Source organism: Myotis nattereri, assembly GCF_964212035.1.
Source record: "Myotis nattereri genome assembly, chromosome: 11".
Lineage (NCBI taxonomy): Eukaryota > Metazoa > Chordata > Mammalia > Chiroptera > Vespertilionidae > Myotis > Myotis nattereri.
This window is the reverse complement of record NC_138086.1, coordinates 46,598,993-46,613,601: the sequence shown is the minus strand read 5'-3', so window position 1 is coordinate 46,613,601 and position 14,609 is coordinate 46,598,993. Positions and strand designations below refer to the sequence as shown.

Sequence of the window (14,609 nt, the reverse complement as noted above, 5' to 3'; positions counted from 1 at the left end):
GGTTCCTAGTTGCTGTCACGTCTAAGGTTTAATGGGATGATTCAGAACTTTCAGAGTTTCATTCTTCCCACTGGATAAATGATGCTAGCATTTCACATTGCAGAGGAGTAAATGCAATTAGAGCTTATGTCATTCTTAAGCATGTAAAAAGAACAAAAATCATTCTGCATAATGTTAAGCTGTGTCTTTATTGCATGTGTCTAAGTAAGGTGGTATTAAAGCTTCTTGGAGAAGTGACATGTGATCTGAATAAAGGAAATGCCATGAATAAAATATCTTAAGTGGAGTTATTCAGTGATCAATCTGTCACATTTGAAGTGGCAGCTTTTAAAATCTTTTATTATGTTAATGAGAATAAGAATCGTGTCAAACACTCACCACAGATCCGGAAACACCTGGTAGACCACGTTCACCTCTAGAGCCTGGGAGACCCAGAATACCAGGAGCACCAAGAAGACCCTGAGGACCTGGGGTGCCAGGAGGTCCCTGAACAAGATGAAGAAGACTGAGTGTTACTGTAAAGACCATAGCTGATAACAGGTTGGCTTGAGGGTTATGAGAATGAGCTATCCTCAGTTTAGAAACAGTCTGGTTAGCAGGACATATCCTTAGATGTCTTTTCTTTAGTGAGGACAATGGGTTTCCTTCTTGGCATGCATATTTTTGTTCCTGGTCCCTTCTTGAAACCAGTGGAACAACATTAAAAATATGTGGTTGAAACTAATGAATTTAGCCCTCTGGGTTATGAAGTAGAGTTTTTATAGAATCTATGCCAGCAAGCAGATTTTGACCTTGGCCTCTAACTGAACCAGGTCTAACAAAAGCACATTTCAGAGTAGGAATAATATTGGACAATGCACGTTTAAGGAACTGGTAGCTTACTGAGATCAACTAATAGATGGTAGGGTGACCACTGTGCTGGGATTCTGTTCTAATCCCAGTATCCTAAGGTGCCCTCAGGAACTTAAAGGGCTGTTTTGGTAAAACCTTGAGTTTTCTCTTTTATCATTATTCCCATCTAGTGCCTTCTGAGCATCCACTGAAGCGATGACCCTCAATATCTGTTAGACAGATTTCCTGGCTTAACTGAGCTCTACTCAAGAGCCTGCAATGCTCATCAACAAATACACACCATTTGAAGATGTGTGCAAGGGTTTTATTTTGATTCAATGTAAGGTATTAGGAAAGAGGAGTTTAAAATCACTTACAGCAGCACCAGGCTCTCCAGAAGGACCCTTTTCACCAACAAAGCCAGGAGGCCCAGTTGCACCTGTTTCTCCCGTTCGGCCAACTGGACCTTGGTCACCACGAGGCCCACGGATTCCTTCTTTACCAGAAGCACCAGGGGGACCAGGAGGGCCAGTGATACCCTGTGGGCAAATGTACAAGGTCATTTACTTTCTGTTAATCATCATGGGCCTGGAAGAGAGCAGCTGGGATTTTTGATATTAAGATGCAGGGGAAACAACAAAATAGTATCCTGGCCATTTGGCAGAAATGTTTAGATTTTTAAACATTCTTTCTTACAGAAAGAAGCAACTCCCATCTTCCTTCTCTGGAGGCTGTAATAAAGTGAACGGAGGTAGAAGCTAAGGCAAATGTCTGTGAGGGGAAGCAGTGCTATAGTACGAGCAACCTGGCATATTGGAACTAAGCAAAGTTACCAAGTTGGTTGTAAACGAGTGAGTTTTGGAGAACTCTAGTCATTTATTTTTTGAAGAAAGCCAATACTGGCATTTTGGTCATAAATGAGGAATCACATATGCTCTCAACTAGCTTTAATTAAATGCCTACAGGGAATGAAGATTTTTCTGTTATGAACCTGTAAAAGGATTCCAAGAAATCAACATCTTTGCTATTTTTCCCCCCTGAAACCTTAACCGGAAGACTTAATCCTTGGTAATTAATTAAATTCTCTTGAGTCCTGACAGAAGAGTCTGATTCAGAATTAAATTAGAGGCCAAACCAACTTTAAACTCAGGAACAATTATACCTTAACAACGGGATAGAATGTTGGCTATAAAGGGTAATTAGATATAGAAATATCTGATATGTGACTAAAACTGTTCTGTTTTTTATTTTTAACAAAAAGACTATGCCCCTAAAAGGGAACTTGTGTTCACATGAATAAAATCCTCTTAAATTGATATTATAAGATATAATTTGTGATGAATTTGCCTTAACGGTTCAGAAAAACTGATTTTAGACTAAGAAAGTGATAGCTAAATATTAGGAGCATATTTTTACACAGTTTCTTACCAGTTTCCCACCAGAGGCCAGGTCTTTTGGCTAGAGTGTATGAAGATATATTTTGTAGAGATTTACTTACACTGGGTCCAGGAGGACCAGTACGTCCAGCAGCACCAGGGAAACCAGTCATGCCCTAGAACCAAGCACATTAAAATTCCATATTAACATTCTACAGTCAGCACCAACTTCAGAGATTCAGGTAAAATGGAAAATTCTGACAAATCCTCAATACTCTGTGACAAAGGGATGGACCAAGGAATAGGTAGTGGCAGCCTCATATAGAGTATTATTAAATCAGGACTCCAAGACCCTCCATTTCTACCATCTTCCTCACCAGCATTCCTCCACTTGTGACCCCCATATTTTGCATTAAATCTCTGATGGTCCTTTTCTAAATGTTAATATATTACTGGAGGTTGTAAGAAGAAGAAGATAAAGACACTATGCCATTATTACACCTTGCTGTGTATACCTTAATAACTATCTTAACTATCTGGCTGGGTGCTAAGGGAATGGACAATGAATAAGTAATTTTGTTTACAGAGGAAGATACGACAAAAGAATAAGTTTTAATTGTTGTCCAATGAAAGAAGGAAGGAGCCTTAGGAAGCTCAGGGTCTCTAGGGAGTTGGTGTGATAACACTGGATGTCAAAGGAAAGGACTTGGTCAGGCAGAAGAAGTGAAGCATCAGCAAGAAGATAAAGGGTATCAAAGAAATGTTTTACCCATTCCACAATTAAACCACCAGGAATTTTAATTTGGGTTATTACCTCAAGTGAGGTGGTAGCAACATACATGACACTGAGTCATACCTGGGATTATGTTAATATCCTATGAAGCTGACCTTCAATATGAGAATTTCTTTGATCAGAGTTAACTTGAATCTCAAGTGTCTCCTTATAGTAGTATAAATTTACCCCAAATATCCAAACTTTCAAGTTGTACTTATTCAATTTAAAAAAAAATTATTGTTGAAAGTATTACAGATGTCCCTCTTTTTTTTCCCCCCATTGACTTCCTCTACCCTGCACCTGCCACCACCCCCCACATCTACCACACTATTGTCTGTGTCCATGGGTTATGCATATAAGTTCTTTGGTTACTCTCTTCCCTTTTCCTCTAAGATTTGTCAGTCTGTTCCATGCTTCCATGTCTTTGGATCTCTTTTGTTGATCAGTTTAGTTTGTTCATTAGATTCCACACATAAGGGAGATCCTGTGATACTTGTCTTTCTCTGACTGGCTTATTTCGCTTAGCATAATACTTTCCCTGTCCCTTCATGCAGTCTCAAAGTGTAAGAGTTCCTTCTTTTTTGCAGCTGCATAGTATTCTATTTTGTAAATATGTCCCTCTTAGATTTTAAAGAAAGAAAAGCCATGAATCCATTTTAAATACTCACAGGGGGGCCACCATCACCACGAGTTCCAGCAGGACCTGGGGGGCCATTTGGACCCTAAATGGAAACAAAAGAAGATGGGATCAAATCACAAAACAATTCTTACAATTGTTGTTCTTTAATTAAAAGAAATCATTCTCATGTCTCTTAGAAGCAAATATAGAAATTAAAAATAATTATCTGTGTCATATAAAATAAAATAAGTGTTCTTACTTCAATATTACCACCTATGGGATTATCAAAAAATAAGGTAATATAAATGAGACTTTTACAAATATAAAACAGGATGCAAATGTTAATTCTTATTTTAAAAATAATCTCCTATCTGGCATATTCTCTGCTGTGTGTAGTAGGAATTTAATTGATGTATGTGCAATTCTAATATTTCATAGGTAGCTGTTGAGCACCAGTGAATTCAACTTACAGATGGTCCAGCAGCTCCTACAGGGCCTGTGGGACCCACAACACCATTTTCACCCTTGGGCCCTTTGGTTCCTCTCTCTCCTTTAGCACCAGGTTGACCAGCAGCGCCCTGTTGGAAAGGAACAGTTTTATGGTTCAGGTAGTCCAAACTCACTCACTTACCAACGTGGGATGTTTTCAGATTAACCTTTATTACATGATACTCACGGCAGGACCAGCAAATCCATTGGGGCCAGCAGGACCAACTTCACCACGTTCACCCTAAGTGAGAGAAGGCATTTTTATGTCTTAGCATCTTAGGTTCATCAATGTCTAAAAGTTATGAGTGTCCGCAATGACCCAGGTTTCTACTTACAGGGCTACCACGAGGGCCAGCGGGACCAGCGGGACCAGCAGCACCAGCTTCACCCTATGATGGGGCCAAAGATGAGCTTGTTAATGTGCCAAACACAAATGCTCACAGAGTTGGAAGGAGAGGTAACCATGCTAGACAGTTGTCCCCTGTCAGAGTTTGCAGATGCATTGGGGAAGATAACTAATGCACATCTACAGAGTAAAATGAAGTGGTTCTGACTCTGCTTAATGTTTGTATTCAATTTGTGGGCTGAAGTGGTATTGGTCATACACTTGCAAAAACTCTATAAATCAGTGCTTACAATACCAGGAAGAGGACATTCTATTTTTTAGATGAACACAGGGCTGATCTATTTGCTGCAATCTGTGCAGTACAATAAATAAGGCCTATTTTAAGTGTTCAATGGGAAATGAGCACACTATGTATTTTATTGATTTCTTTTCTTTCTTTTTCTTTTTTTTACAATTGCAGGCTTTGAGAAGGCTCAGTGCATTAGGATGTTTTTAATGAGCAACAGAGTAGGATTTTAAAACAAATGACAAGGAGTAAAGTGTTAGATCACATAGCTGGCATATATGTAGAAAGGGGAAGAGAACTTTAAACACACAGTGTTTCCTGCTGCCCCATCATAAAACATAGGTTTTTAAATAAGTGGGTTTAAAACCAAGCCATAAAAATGAATTACTGTGACTTTTGGGAGTTAAGGCAGGCAGGAAATTTTAGCTACTGCAATTGCCTTGGAGAGTTGCAACTCAGAGAAAATGCATGCTTACCCGGTCACCAGAGGCTCCAGAAGGACCAGGGGCACCCATGGCACCAGGAGCGCCCTAGGACCAAAAAGGAAACAGATCTTATAATAACCTCCCGTACCATCAACAGTGACCCCTGCTATTCCCCCCTGCTGTGCTTATTCAGGGACAGGCCACTTTCATGGCGCACTCTAGGTGGACATCAAAAAAACCTTTGATGCGTTTCAGTTCTAATTATCAATACTACTAGAAGCCACTCTCAGAAGGAGAGTGCTCCCGTGGTAAAGGTTATGGAAATGTGTAAGGCAAGGGCAGGTTAGGAATTGGGGAGATCTGAACTCTCTGCTCTTATCAAATTCCCTTGAGAGCAGCAAATGTGTGGCCTTGTTTGGAACTGTTAGGACTTTGTGATTCAGAGAAAGGACTACTATGAATGTGCCATAGTGAGATATCAGCTCCAAGGGAGAGATGAGAAGAAGAAACCAAGGTAGCTTATGGCTTTTAAGAGCTGTGGTACGGTTATTATGAGATTATCTTTGGCATCTCCATGGCATTAACAGGATCTGGTTAGGAGGGTCTGGCTTCTTAAAATGTAGGAGTTAGTGTTTTTTTCTAAAGCCCTCTAGTGACTTCAGCAATCCTTTAAAGTTCCAGTAACCCCAGAGGTTTTGGTTTGTACTTTTTACTTTTGTTCAGTTAACAATGAGGAAGGTAGAAAATTCAGGCTGTGATTTTCAAAGTGGTAAGCCCTCTTGACTTTTGCTTTTGGAACATGTAAAATGGTATCATTAGTCGTAGACCCAGGAAGGGATAGGAGGCTCTTTGACTAAACTCAAATCCTTATTTGTCAGTTCTGTTTTGGAAAGCTTCTCAACTCAGATTGAGTGGGGGTACAAAAACATAATCTAAGCACAAACAACAAACAAAATTTTACTCACACGAGCACCATCTCTGCCTGTGGTACCCACTTCACCTCTGAGGCCAGGTTCACCCTGAAATATAAAGCAGGAGCCATGTTTTGTCTTCCGACCAAAGTTTTTAATCAAAATTACTCTGGAGTGTTCTTACAGAACATACTACAATATCTCAGTCACTGAAAATCTTAGTAATGCCTTGATTCCCTACCATTCTACATGTGTGAAAGGAGGAATTAAAAAAAAAAAAAAAGGAAAGTAATCAAGGACCTTTTCAGATGATCGTTAAATATTCTTTTCTAATTTCCATGACCCTCCTGAAGCATAATCAAGCATAATTCATGTGGACAGAATTATAAGGTAACGTCACAGCGGGCTTCAGCCCCCAATCCCTCCTATGGCATAACTAATGCAGCAGCACGGTTGACAGCTGTTCAATATAGCTTTTTGCCATTAATTAGGGCAGGATGAGGCATTATTGTTCGTGGCATTAAAATGAGCCTCATGTATTACTCAACACCATCTGTTTGTGTGAAATTCCATGGTAGCAAGGAATTTTGCCAGATTAGTGAATTTAGAAATGCGTAGGTGCTAGGTGGCAGGGGGAAACATACATGCGTAGATATCAAAATGCTACTAGACCACCTGCCAAGAATTGTAAAAAACTGGGCAACCTCGTGCAGCCTTCTCGCTGAAGTTCATCAACAACATGTATTCAAGTCCAGACACTAAAAGGTACCTTGTCTCCCTTGCCTCCAGGGATGCCAGCAGCACCCCTCTCTCCGGGGAGTCCACCAGGACCAGAGGCACCAGCACTGCCCGGAGCACCCACGGATCCAGGTTCACCCTTGAATCAAACATACGTGAAATCAATTATTTCAGTGGCAAAAGAAAAAAAAAAGAAAACTCAAACTCTTGAAGGATTCCAATTGAAACATTTAATAGATAGCATCATTGCCTACTTAGAGACACAAAGGAGGGCTGTGAAAGGAGGGAGAATGTAATGGAGGAAGATGCTATGATGACAGTGACTGAAGAGAAGCTGGGAGTGGGAATTGGTGCTGTGATTTTTCTATAACCTGCTCCCAATCCTCCTAAGGGAGGCAGGCAGGGAAAGAAAAGGATAGGATTGGATGATAGGAGACAGAGAGTGAAAAATACTTGTCAACCAACGTTTCTCGAGAATAAGACTCTTAGCTCAGACAGGAACAGAAAGAGACCTTACCGATCAAGGAAATGTTTACATTTTAATCTCCTTAGGAGCGGGGATTATAGCTTCCATTTCTATATCAAGCTCCACAGTCCTACATCCTTAAAGCCTGTCTACTAGCTCTGAGGTGAACCTTATTTACTTTCTGATTTCCACGTTTTCTCTTACCTTGTTTTTATCACTCCCCCCAATATTCTTCTACATACTAGAATAGCTTTCTGCAGCTAATCTTTACATTTTTCCCCTTAAAGAATCAAAAATAGTATCAGCTGTCTTCTCTTTATTCTGATTAAAGTGATCTGTTTTTCAGAAATGTATAATTTCACTTATTTTAAAATCGAAGCCCCAGATTCCATTTTGAAACAAGATTTTCAGGCTTATGTTTTTGGGGTGAAGGTACTGTTCATTTAATTTTTTTATCATTAAAAACTCTCTTATTAAAATTTAGACTACTTTGTGAAATTTTACTCTATGAAAGAGGATACTGAGAAGGTAAAAGCTTGTTCTCTAAATATAGTATCTAAATGTATCTGGAGATTAAAGCAGATTCTCAGTCCAGACAGGAACAGAAAGAGACCTTACAAACAGTCTGATGAGACAATAGTGAAAACCCATACTAAATTTTTTATGTGTGTAGAAGACTGGGATTTCCCGTTTTTGGAAATAAATCAGGTTTACTGGTATTGGATTATTATTTACTTCGATGACCATCATCATAGAACTGGAAATAAGTAAATAATCTGAAAAACAAGGAATTCACTATTGTAAAGGATCTACATATTCTAGAGCATAGTGGGCCAAATCAGCAATATATAACATGAAATTTTACCTTGTTCCCATCAGGCCCTGGGGGTCCAGAAGGACCTCGGCTTCCAATAGGACCAGAAGGACCAACAGCACCACTTTCACCTGGGGGACCACGTTCCCCCTGTAAAAAAAGGGATTGGAAGAAGTGTTGCAGGGTTCATGATTACAGAGATACTGTTTTACACATCAGAGTTCATATTTGTTAAGCTTTCAGAATCCTGGTTCTGCTACTGATTAGAAAATTATAATTATTTCTTCTTAATTTCACTACCAGTAAATGAAGGGATGGGATGAGATGATCTCTAAAATCTCATTCAGCTCTAATATTCTATGGCTACAACTCCAAAATTAATTCTCCTAGATTATAATATTCAGATTTGGAATTAATTTCCTTTTTTCTGCTTATTTCCTTTTTTTTTTTTTTTGGTGATAGATCCATAGGTAAAAAGAGATGCCAGTTATATATAATATTGAAAGGGAAATATTGTGTCATTTTAGGTGGACAGCAATGCTAGGTGATAATAAGATTAGATATTAACATATCTATGTTCCCATTTTATAATTGCATGCAATAATTATGCAACAGTGACAATATTTACCAGAGGAGACATACATATGTATACGCTATATGTATTTTTGTATTTATCTATTAAAATATCTCCCAATTTGCATGTAAATATCATTATGCCATAACATTCTATGGCCCAGAATATTTAACAAGTAAGTCCACATTGCTACTGTTTCAAAGTCCCTTGTTCTAACTTGGTCCTATGATACTGCAGTTTTATGATACTAAATTTGCTTGGGCATCCTAGATATATGTTAACTAGCCACAGAGTAGGACACTTTAGGGGTAAGCTAATCACTCCAGCTATTCTAATGACTACAGACAAACTAAATATATATATTCATTTATTTTTTGTAAGAGTAGACTCACGATTTTGGCTTTAGACTTTAAACATCAGCATACCTTGCAAAAATTAACCTTAAAACTTAGTAAGATATTAATTTTTCTTGACTAAGGTTGAGCCACTGTCATAAATATATCATGCTTGTCTATATAAATCATGAATATAATAAAAATATTAGTCATTTATGTTTCTTATAACCATATGGTTTTTGAATAATAAATTTGAGCACATAAGTAAAAAAGTCTACTATCAATTAAAAATTCAAGTGCTCTCTACAGATTATGTTTGACTACAGAAGAATATCAGGAACTTGTCGCAAGGTCATCAAGAGTTTTTAGGAGAGGCTGGCCAGCATGGCTCAGTGGTTGAGGGTCAACCTATGAACCAGGTGGTCATGGTTCGATTCTCAGTCAGGGCGCATGCCTTGGTTGCAGGCTCGATCCCCTATACGGGGTGTGCAGGAGGCAGCCAATCAATGATTCTCTCTCATCATTGATGTTTCTATCGCTCTCTCCATCTCCCTTCCTCTCTGAAATCAATAAAAATCTATTTAAAAAACAAAGAGTTTTTAGGAGAAACAGTCCTTGTTTTAAAAATACACGCACAGAAGTTTATGAAAGTTAGTTAAGTAATACTTACTCTTGGACCAGCAGGACCAGGGAGACCAAATTCACCAGGGAGACCCTAGGCAAAACACGAAATAAATGAAGCATGAAATTTATGTAGGTTCTCAAAATCTACGTACGAATTGATATTAGAAATGTTTTAAGAGAGTTAAATAAAGTCAGATAGGCCTTGCCTACATGGGATATTAGGAACAAGAGAATTTTTAATGGTGTATGGAAAGATACAAAAAGTGAGAATCCTTTTGATCCAAGCTTTATCTATCCTAGAACCTGGTATCAGGAAATTTAAGTTTCCTATTATTTAGTGTATTGTTTTTTGAAAAGTGACGACAGACTATGTCCTTTGATAATATGATAAATAATGATGAACACTATTGGACGTTACTTATTTTTAGTTACATTAACAGACTGCTTTTTTAATAGAAATGATCATATTATGCACATTACCTAGTTAAAATGTATACCCAAGTATATCTCCTTTATTACTGACCAGCTGTCTCCTCAATATGCCTGACTGTTGACAGAGGAGACCAGGCCACATAATGTAACTGAATTGAGAAACATTCATCACAATTACAGAGAAAATGACTCAGAACTCGTGTTCTGATTGTGGACCACAGTATCATGTATGAATGCCAAGAAAAACATTAAAACCAATTTTTCATGGTCTAGTTTGATGAAAAATCAGTGCATTAACTTTTTTCACTACGAAGAAGGACATGATTTATGTTTTAACATTACCAAGAGCAATGCAAAAAATAAGGCTAAGTGGAAAGCTCATTGATTTATTTTATTTCCATGGTGTGATGTTTCATTCAATCCTCAAAACAAAGTAATTCAAACAAAATTGGGTAACTTGGCTCATTCTCTCCATCAGTACCAACATATATAGAACACTATCATTCACATATTAAATATGAAGTTTCCTTTTTCATGTTATAATTACACTGCAGTAGAGTATTAAACAGGGAAAGTCCCAAGTTTAGGTGAATTTACTATAAACTTGTTTTACTCACCCTCTCTCCTGGTTTGCCAGCTTCACCAGCTGTACCTGCAGGGCCAGGCAGTCCCTAGATGAAAGAAACACCAATCTCAATCTTATGGCTATACTCAGGCAGTTTGCTAATAATTGGGTTTTGGGGGGAACTCTCTAATATCAACATGATCACTAACTGTTGTGTGTTAGTGAAGCATTACACAAAAGTTTGCCTTGAAAAAATGCACCTTCTTTGCTTCAGTTCTGACAGCCTGTGCTCTATGGTGGTGGAGAGTGGTATGGTGATTTGCAGATGGATAGTCTGACCAAAAGCACTATTCTGTATGTTTTACATGACTTACCTGGAAGCCTGGAGGACCAGCGGGACCCTGTTCACCTTTTCCACCTTGGACACCCTGAGAGTGATAGGAAAGACAGCATAAATAATGGTAGATGGCACCATTACTATCTCGTGACATCACTTTTGGACTGAAAAAAGGAGATGGCCATTTTGCAGGACTATATTTATTTTAGGGCAGAAAAGAGCACGAGTGGGAGAAATACTCACCTGTGGTCCAGGAGGCCCCTGAGCACCATTGTTTCCATCAGGACCTGGGGCACCCTAAAATGTTTAACAGAAAAACTTAGGGTCACCAAGAGTCAGGCAGTTTAAGATGCCTCAAAGCCTCAGGCATTACTTGCTCAAAACAAAGCTTGTCATTTTAGTATGAATTAAACTCATTCTGGGTTTCCTGCTAAGGCCCAAATAGCATCTGCCAACTTTTGATATGGTTCACTGGAAGTCCATCGATAGAGGGCAATTAATGAAGGTCAGAGAATGAATTAAATAAAATCCGAGCGCATCCATATATAATTCTGACTTGACATATATTCTGTTTTGTTACAGCTCACTTCCTTATAAGTGTGGTTTACAAACAAAACATTTTTAATGGTAAAAGAACCCCAGGGGATGCCATCTTGGAAAGAACATGATGGAATGATGTCAGGTGGCCTCACAGGAAGTGTGTCCTAGGTGAATGCCATGTGGATAGATCTACACAGAACTTAGCACCTACCCGGACACCAGCAAGACCAGCATGACCTTTTTCTCCAGGTTTGCCAGCATCACCCTATAATAAACATTAAAAAGATTTTACACATTAAATGGCAAAGTAACCATAACAATTTTGAAATCTTCATTTCTTGCTTTTGTTTTTTAGATTCCTAGTCCTTGAATTCTGTTGTCCAAGGTATGATCCATCGCCCTGCAGCTCCATATACAACAAGGGACACCTGTGTCTGCAGAAGCATGACTCAGGAGATGGATTTTCAGCAGGTGTACAGTGAGTGATACACTGGACTCTGACTTTTAATATGGTAAGTGGCTTGCAATTTTCCCATGTTGAGAGGAACCCCTTTGAAATAGAGTAAACTGAGGCAAGAGAGAAATACCAGAGTTTTGGTGAAATGTGGCCCAAAAATAAAAGTGCCAAGGGAGAGGAGGTTGTGGTGATTCTTACAGTGGGACCCTTGGGCCCAGGGAATCCGATGTTGCCAGGCTCTCCTCTTGCTCCAGCTGGGCCAATGGGTCCAGGCCTGCCGTCTATCCCAGGGAGACCCTGAAACCAGAGTTGATTGAAACTTTACCCAGCATCAACAGGGTCTCACGACCTCAGGCTTGTGATCCAGCATCTTCATTATCAATTATGAATCCATTTCCCTTTTCTAAGTAGGATGTTGTTACACACATAGCCAGTCAATTTCATAGGTACACAATTCCCTCTTTCCCTCTCTTTTCATACCCTTGTCACCCTCTCCAATTTTCCCTGTCATGTTTTTTCTTTTTCCTTCTCTCCTTTCAGTCCCGTATTCGTTTGGACTCCGTAATTACAACCCATTATTTTGCATTCCCAGATGATGTACATGGCTGATATTTATTTCCAACGTGTTCATGTATAAATAAGCCACAAAATAGACTTGATAAGGGTGCAATAAGTGTTCTTGAAAATATAATGGAAAAGGAACAATACTTACCACGGGACCTTCTTTACCAGCTGGGCCAACATTTCCAGGGGAACCGGGAAAACCCTACAAAGCAAGTGAGGATGCTTTCATACTGGCACTTTCATGCACATACTACAATTAGTATTTCATGAGGCACCAATTAATTGAAATCTAACAAAAGCACTTTCCCCTACTTTTTTTGTTCATCGCCTGGGGTAAATTAGGAGTATTAGCCACAAGCTGGGAAATATGAAAAGAATCCTGAAATCTTTTATTTTCTATTTATTTTGTGCCTTTCCTTTTACAACCGATCTGTTTATAGATATCTCAAGAAACTGTTGAGCAACATACTATATGGGCAAAATATATCATGTTTACTCATCATAGGAAAACAAATACTTTTAGCAAGCAATTTTCCAGAGTGGATTTTTTATTGCTATGTTTGATGTCTTTATCAGTTGTTTATGGTATGGTTACAGTTGATATTCATCCATAAGAGATAACAGAGGCAAAAAAATTACTCTATTGCTATGGAATAGGGTGTCTATGGGTCTCAAGGTCGTTTCTCCATAGAAAGTGTGATGCTGAATACATTACAGCACTTTGTGATTGCTGGAAAAATGATTTCACTATGAATCTAATAAACTGATAATGTATAGACCTAATACATTTCACAAATACCTTATATAAAACTCACCAATTGAGATAAAAGATTCATGCTGATAGAACTAACCTAATTTGGGTATATGAAAATAAATCCATTCTTCCCCAAACCTCATAGCTATTGTATCAAGTCATAAATAGGAAATTTATGAACTACCCAAATGGGTAAAAAATCTCTACTAGGCTTTGATGAAGTTAAATTTAAAAAGGCAACCATCATCAAACCTGCTAACACATTTACTAGTACTTTTCATTTCTTTTTTTGTCGCCTTCAAATAATATTCATATCTTCAAAAAAGGAAGCAGTGACATGTGTTACTTGCTCAGAATCAATGGAAACTTACTCGGGGTCCCATGAGACCAGGCTCTCCAGGGCGACCAGCATCTCCATTGGGACCTCGAGCACCAGCAGGACCAGTTGCACCACGTGGACCAGCAGGGCCCTGTTAAAGAGAAGGGGAGGGGCAGGGCTCCAGTGAATGACACACCAACCACCAGAAGCCTCAAGCTCTTTCCCAGGAAATGAGTAATAGACAACCTACCATGACACCAGCTCTGCCATCAGCTCCAGGAAGACCACGAGAGCCAGGATTTCCCTGTAAGAACGTACATGAAACAGAAGAGCATTGAAGACGATCCTTGAGCCAAGCGGGGCAGAGTTTATTGAAACATGGCCAGATGCAAGAAATCTCGATTCCCTTAAGTGGGAGATACGAACACAAACCATGTCGAAAATTTTTACCCGACACCAAAGGAATGTCTGGAGGAAGCATTTTGCAAAAGTGGGTCATCATTGTTTCCAGATCTATTTTATGACATGCCGAAACGAGTGACTGATTTAATAAAGCAGATGGAAAGCAGATGCTTCCTCCGTCTAGAAAATGCACTCAATAATTCTGACCAATTCCCAGGGAAAGGGTGTTATCATCTGCCTCTCGTGTGTCTGGTCAAGAGCATTTGGAACCTACTCTGAGCCCAGCAGGTCCTGGGGGGCCAGCGGGGCCAGCTTCACCAGCGGTGCCTCTCTTTCCTTCTTCCCCACTGGGACCAGGAGGACCTTGAGCTCCAGCAGAGCCCTGTTTAATAAAAAAAAAAAGAGGAGGGAATAGGAAAAATCATTTTGATGTCATAATCGGGTGGAGAAAAGTTAAAGTATTACTTTTGGGATTAAAAAAGTAATAACTTCATAAAATTATGATGATAGAACTACTTACGGGCTCGCCCTTGTTACCAGTCTCTCCTTTGGAACCAGCCGGACCAGGCTCACCCTAGGGTTGAATACACAACACTGGTCAAATGACAGACATTTGTCACAACTTTCTTG

General features: G+C 39.1%; 1 protein-coding gene across 1 annotated transcript in view; it reads right to left on the bottom strand.

The window, feature by feature from the left end:
* COL1A2 (collagen type I alpha 2 chain) overlaps nucleotides 1-14,609 on the bottom strand; it is a gene marked incomplete at its 5' end in the record, with an annotated part of 36,072 nt that overhangs the window by 6,611 nt on the left and 14,852 nt on the right. Inside the window, 22 exons of the mRNA XM_081102245.1 lie at nucleotides 379-486; nucleotides 1,209-1,370; nucleotides 2,330-2,383; nucleotides 3,651-3,704; nucleotides 4,072-4,179; nucleotides 4,278-4,331; nucleotides 4,426-4,479; nucleotides 5,199-5,252; nucleotides 6,113-6,166; nucleotides 6,828-6,935; nucleotides 8,128-8,226; nucleotides 9,656-9,700; nucleotides 10,659-10,712; nucleotides 10,981-11,034; nucleotides 11,187-11,240; nucleotides 11,695-11,748; nucleotides 12,139-12,237; nucleotides 12,653-12,706; nucleotides 13,630-13,728; nucleotides 13,828-13,881; nucleotides 14,254-14,361; nucleotides 14,500-14,553. Coding sequence (XP_080958371.1) covers nucleotides 379-486; nucleotides 1,209-1,370; nucleotides 2,330-2,383; nucleotides 3,651-3,704; nucleotides 4,072-4,179; nucleotides 4,278-4,331; nucleotides 4,426-4,479; nucleotides 5,199-5,252; nucleotides 6,113-6,166; nucleotides 6,828-6,935; nucleotides 8,128-8,226; nucleotides 9,656-9,700; nucleotides 10,659-10,712; nucleotides 10,981-11,034; nucleotides 11,187-11,240; nucleotides 11,695-11,748; nucleotides 12,139-12,237; nucleotides 12,653-12,706; nucleotides 13,630-13,728; nucleotides 13,828-13,881; nucleotides 14,254-14,361; nucleotides 14,500-14,553 — 1,638 coding nt within the window. The remainder of the gene's footprint in view (nucleotides 1-378; nucleotides 487-1,208; nucleotides 1,371-2,329; nucleotides 2,384-3,650; nucleotides 3,705-4,071; nucleotides 4,180-4,277; nucleotides 4,332-4,425; nucleotides 4,480-5,198; nucleotides 5,253-6,112; nucleotides 6,167-6,827; nucleotides 6,936-8,127; nucleotides 8,227-9,655; nucleotides 9,701-10,658; nucleotides 10,713-10,980; nucleotides 11,035-11,186; nucleotides 11,241-11,694; nucleotides 11,749-12,138; nucleotides 12,238-12,652; nucleotides 12,707-13,629; nucleotides 13,729-13,827; nucleotides 13,882-14,253; nucleotides 14,362-14,499; nucleotides 14,554-14,609) is intronic.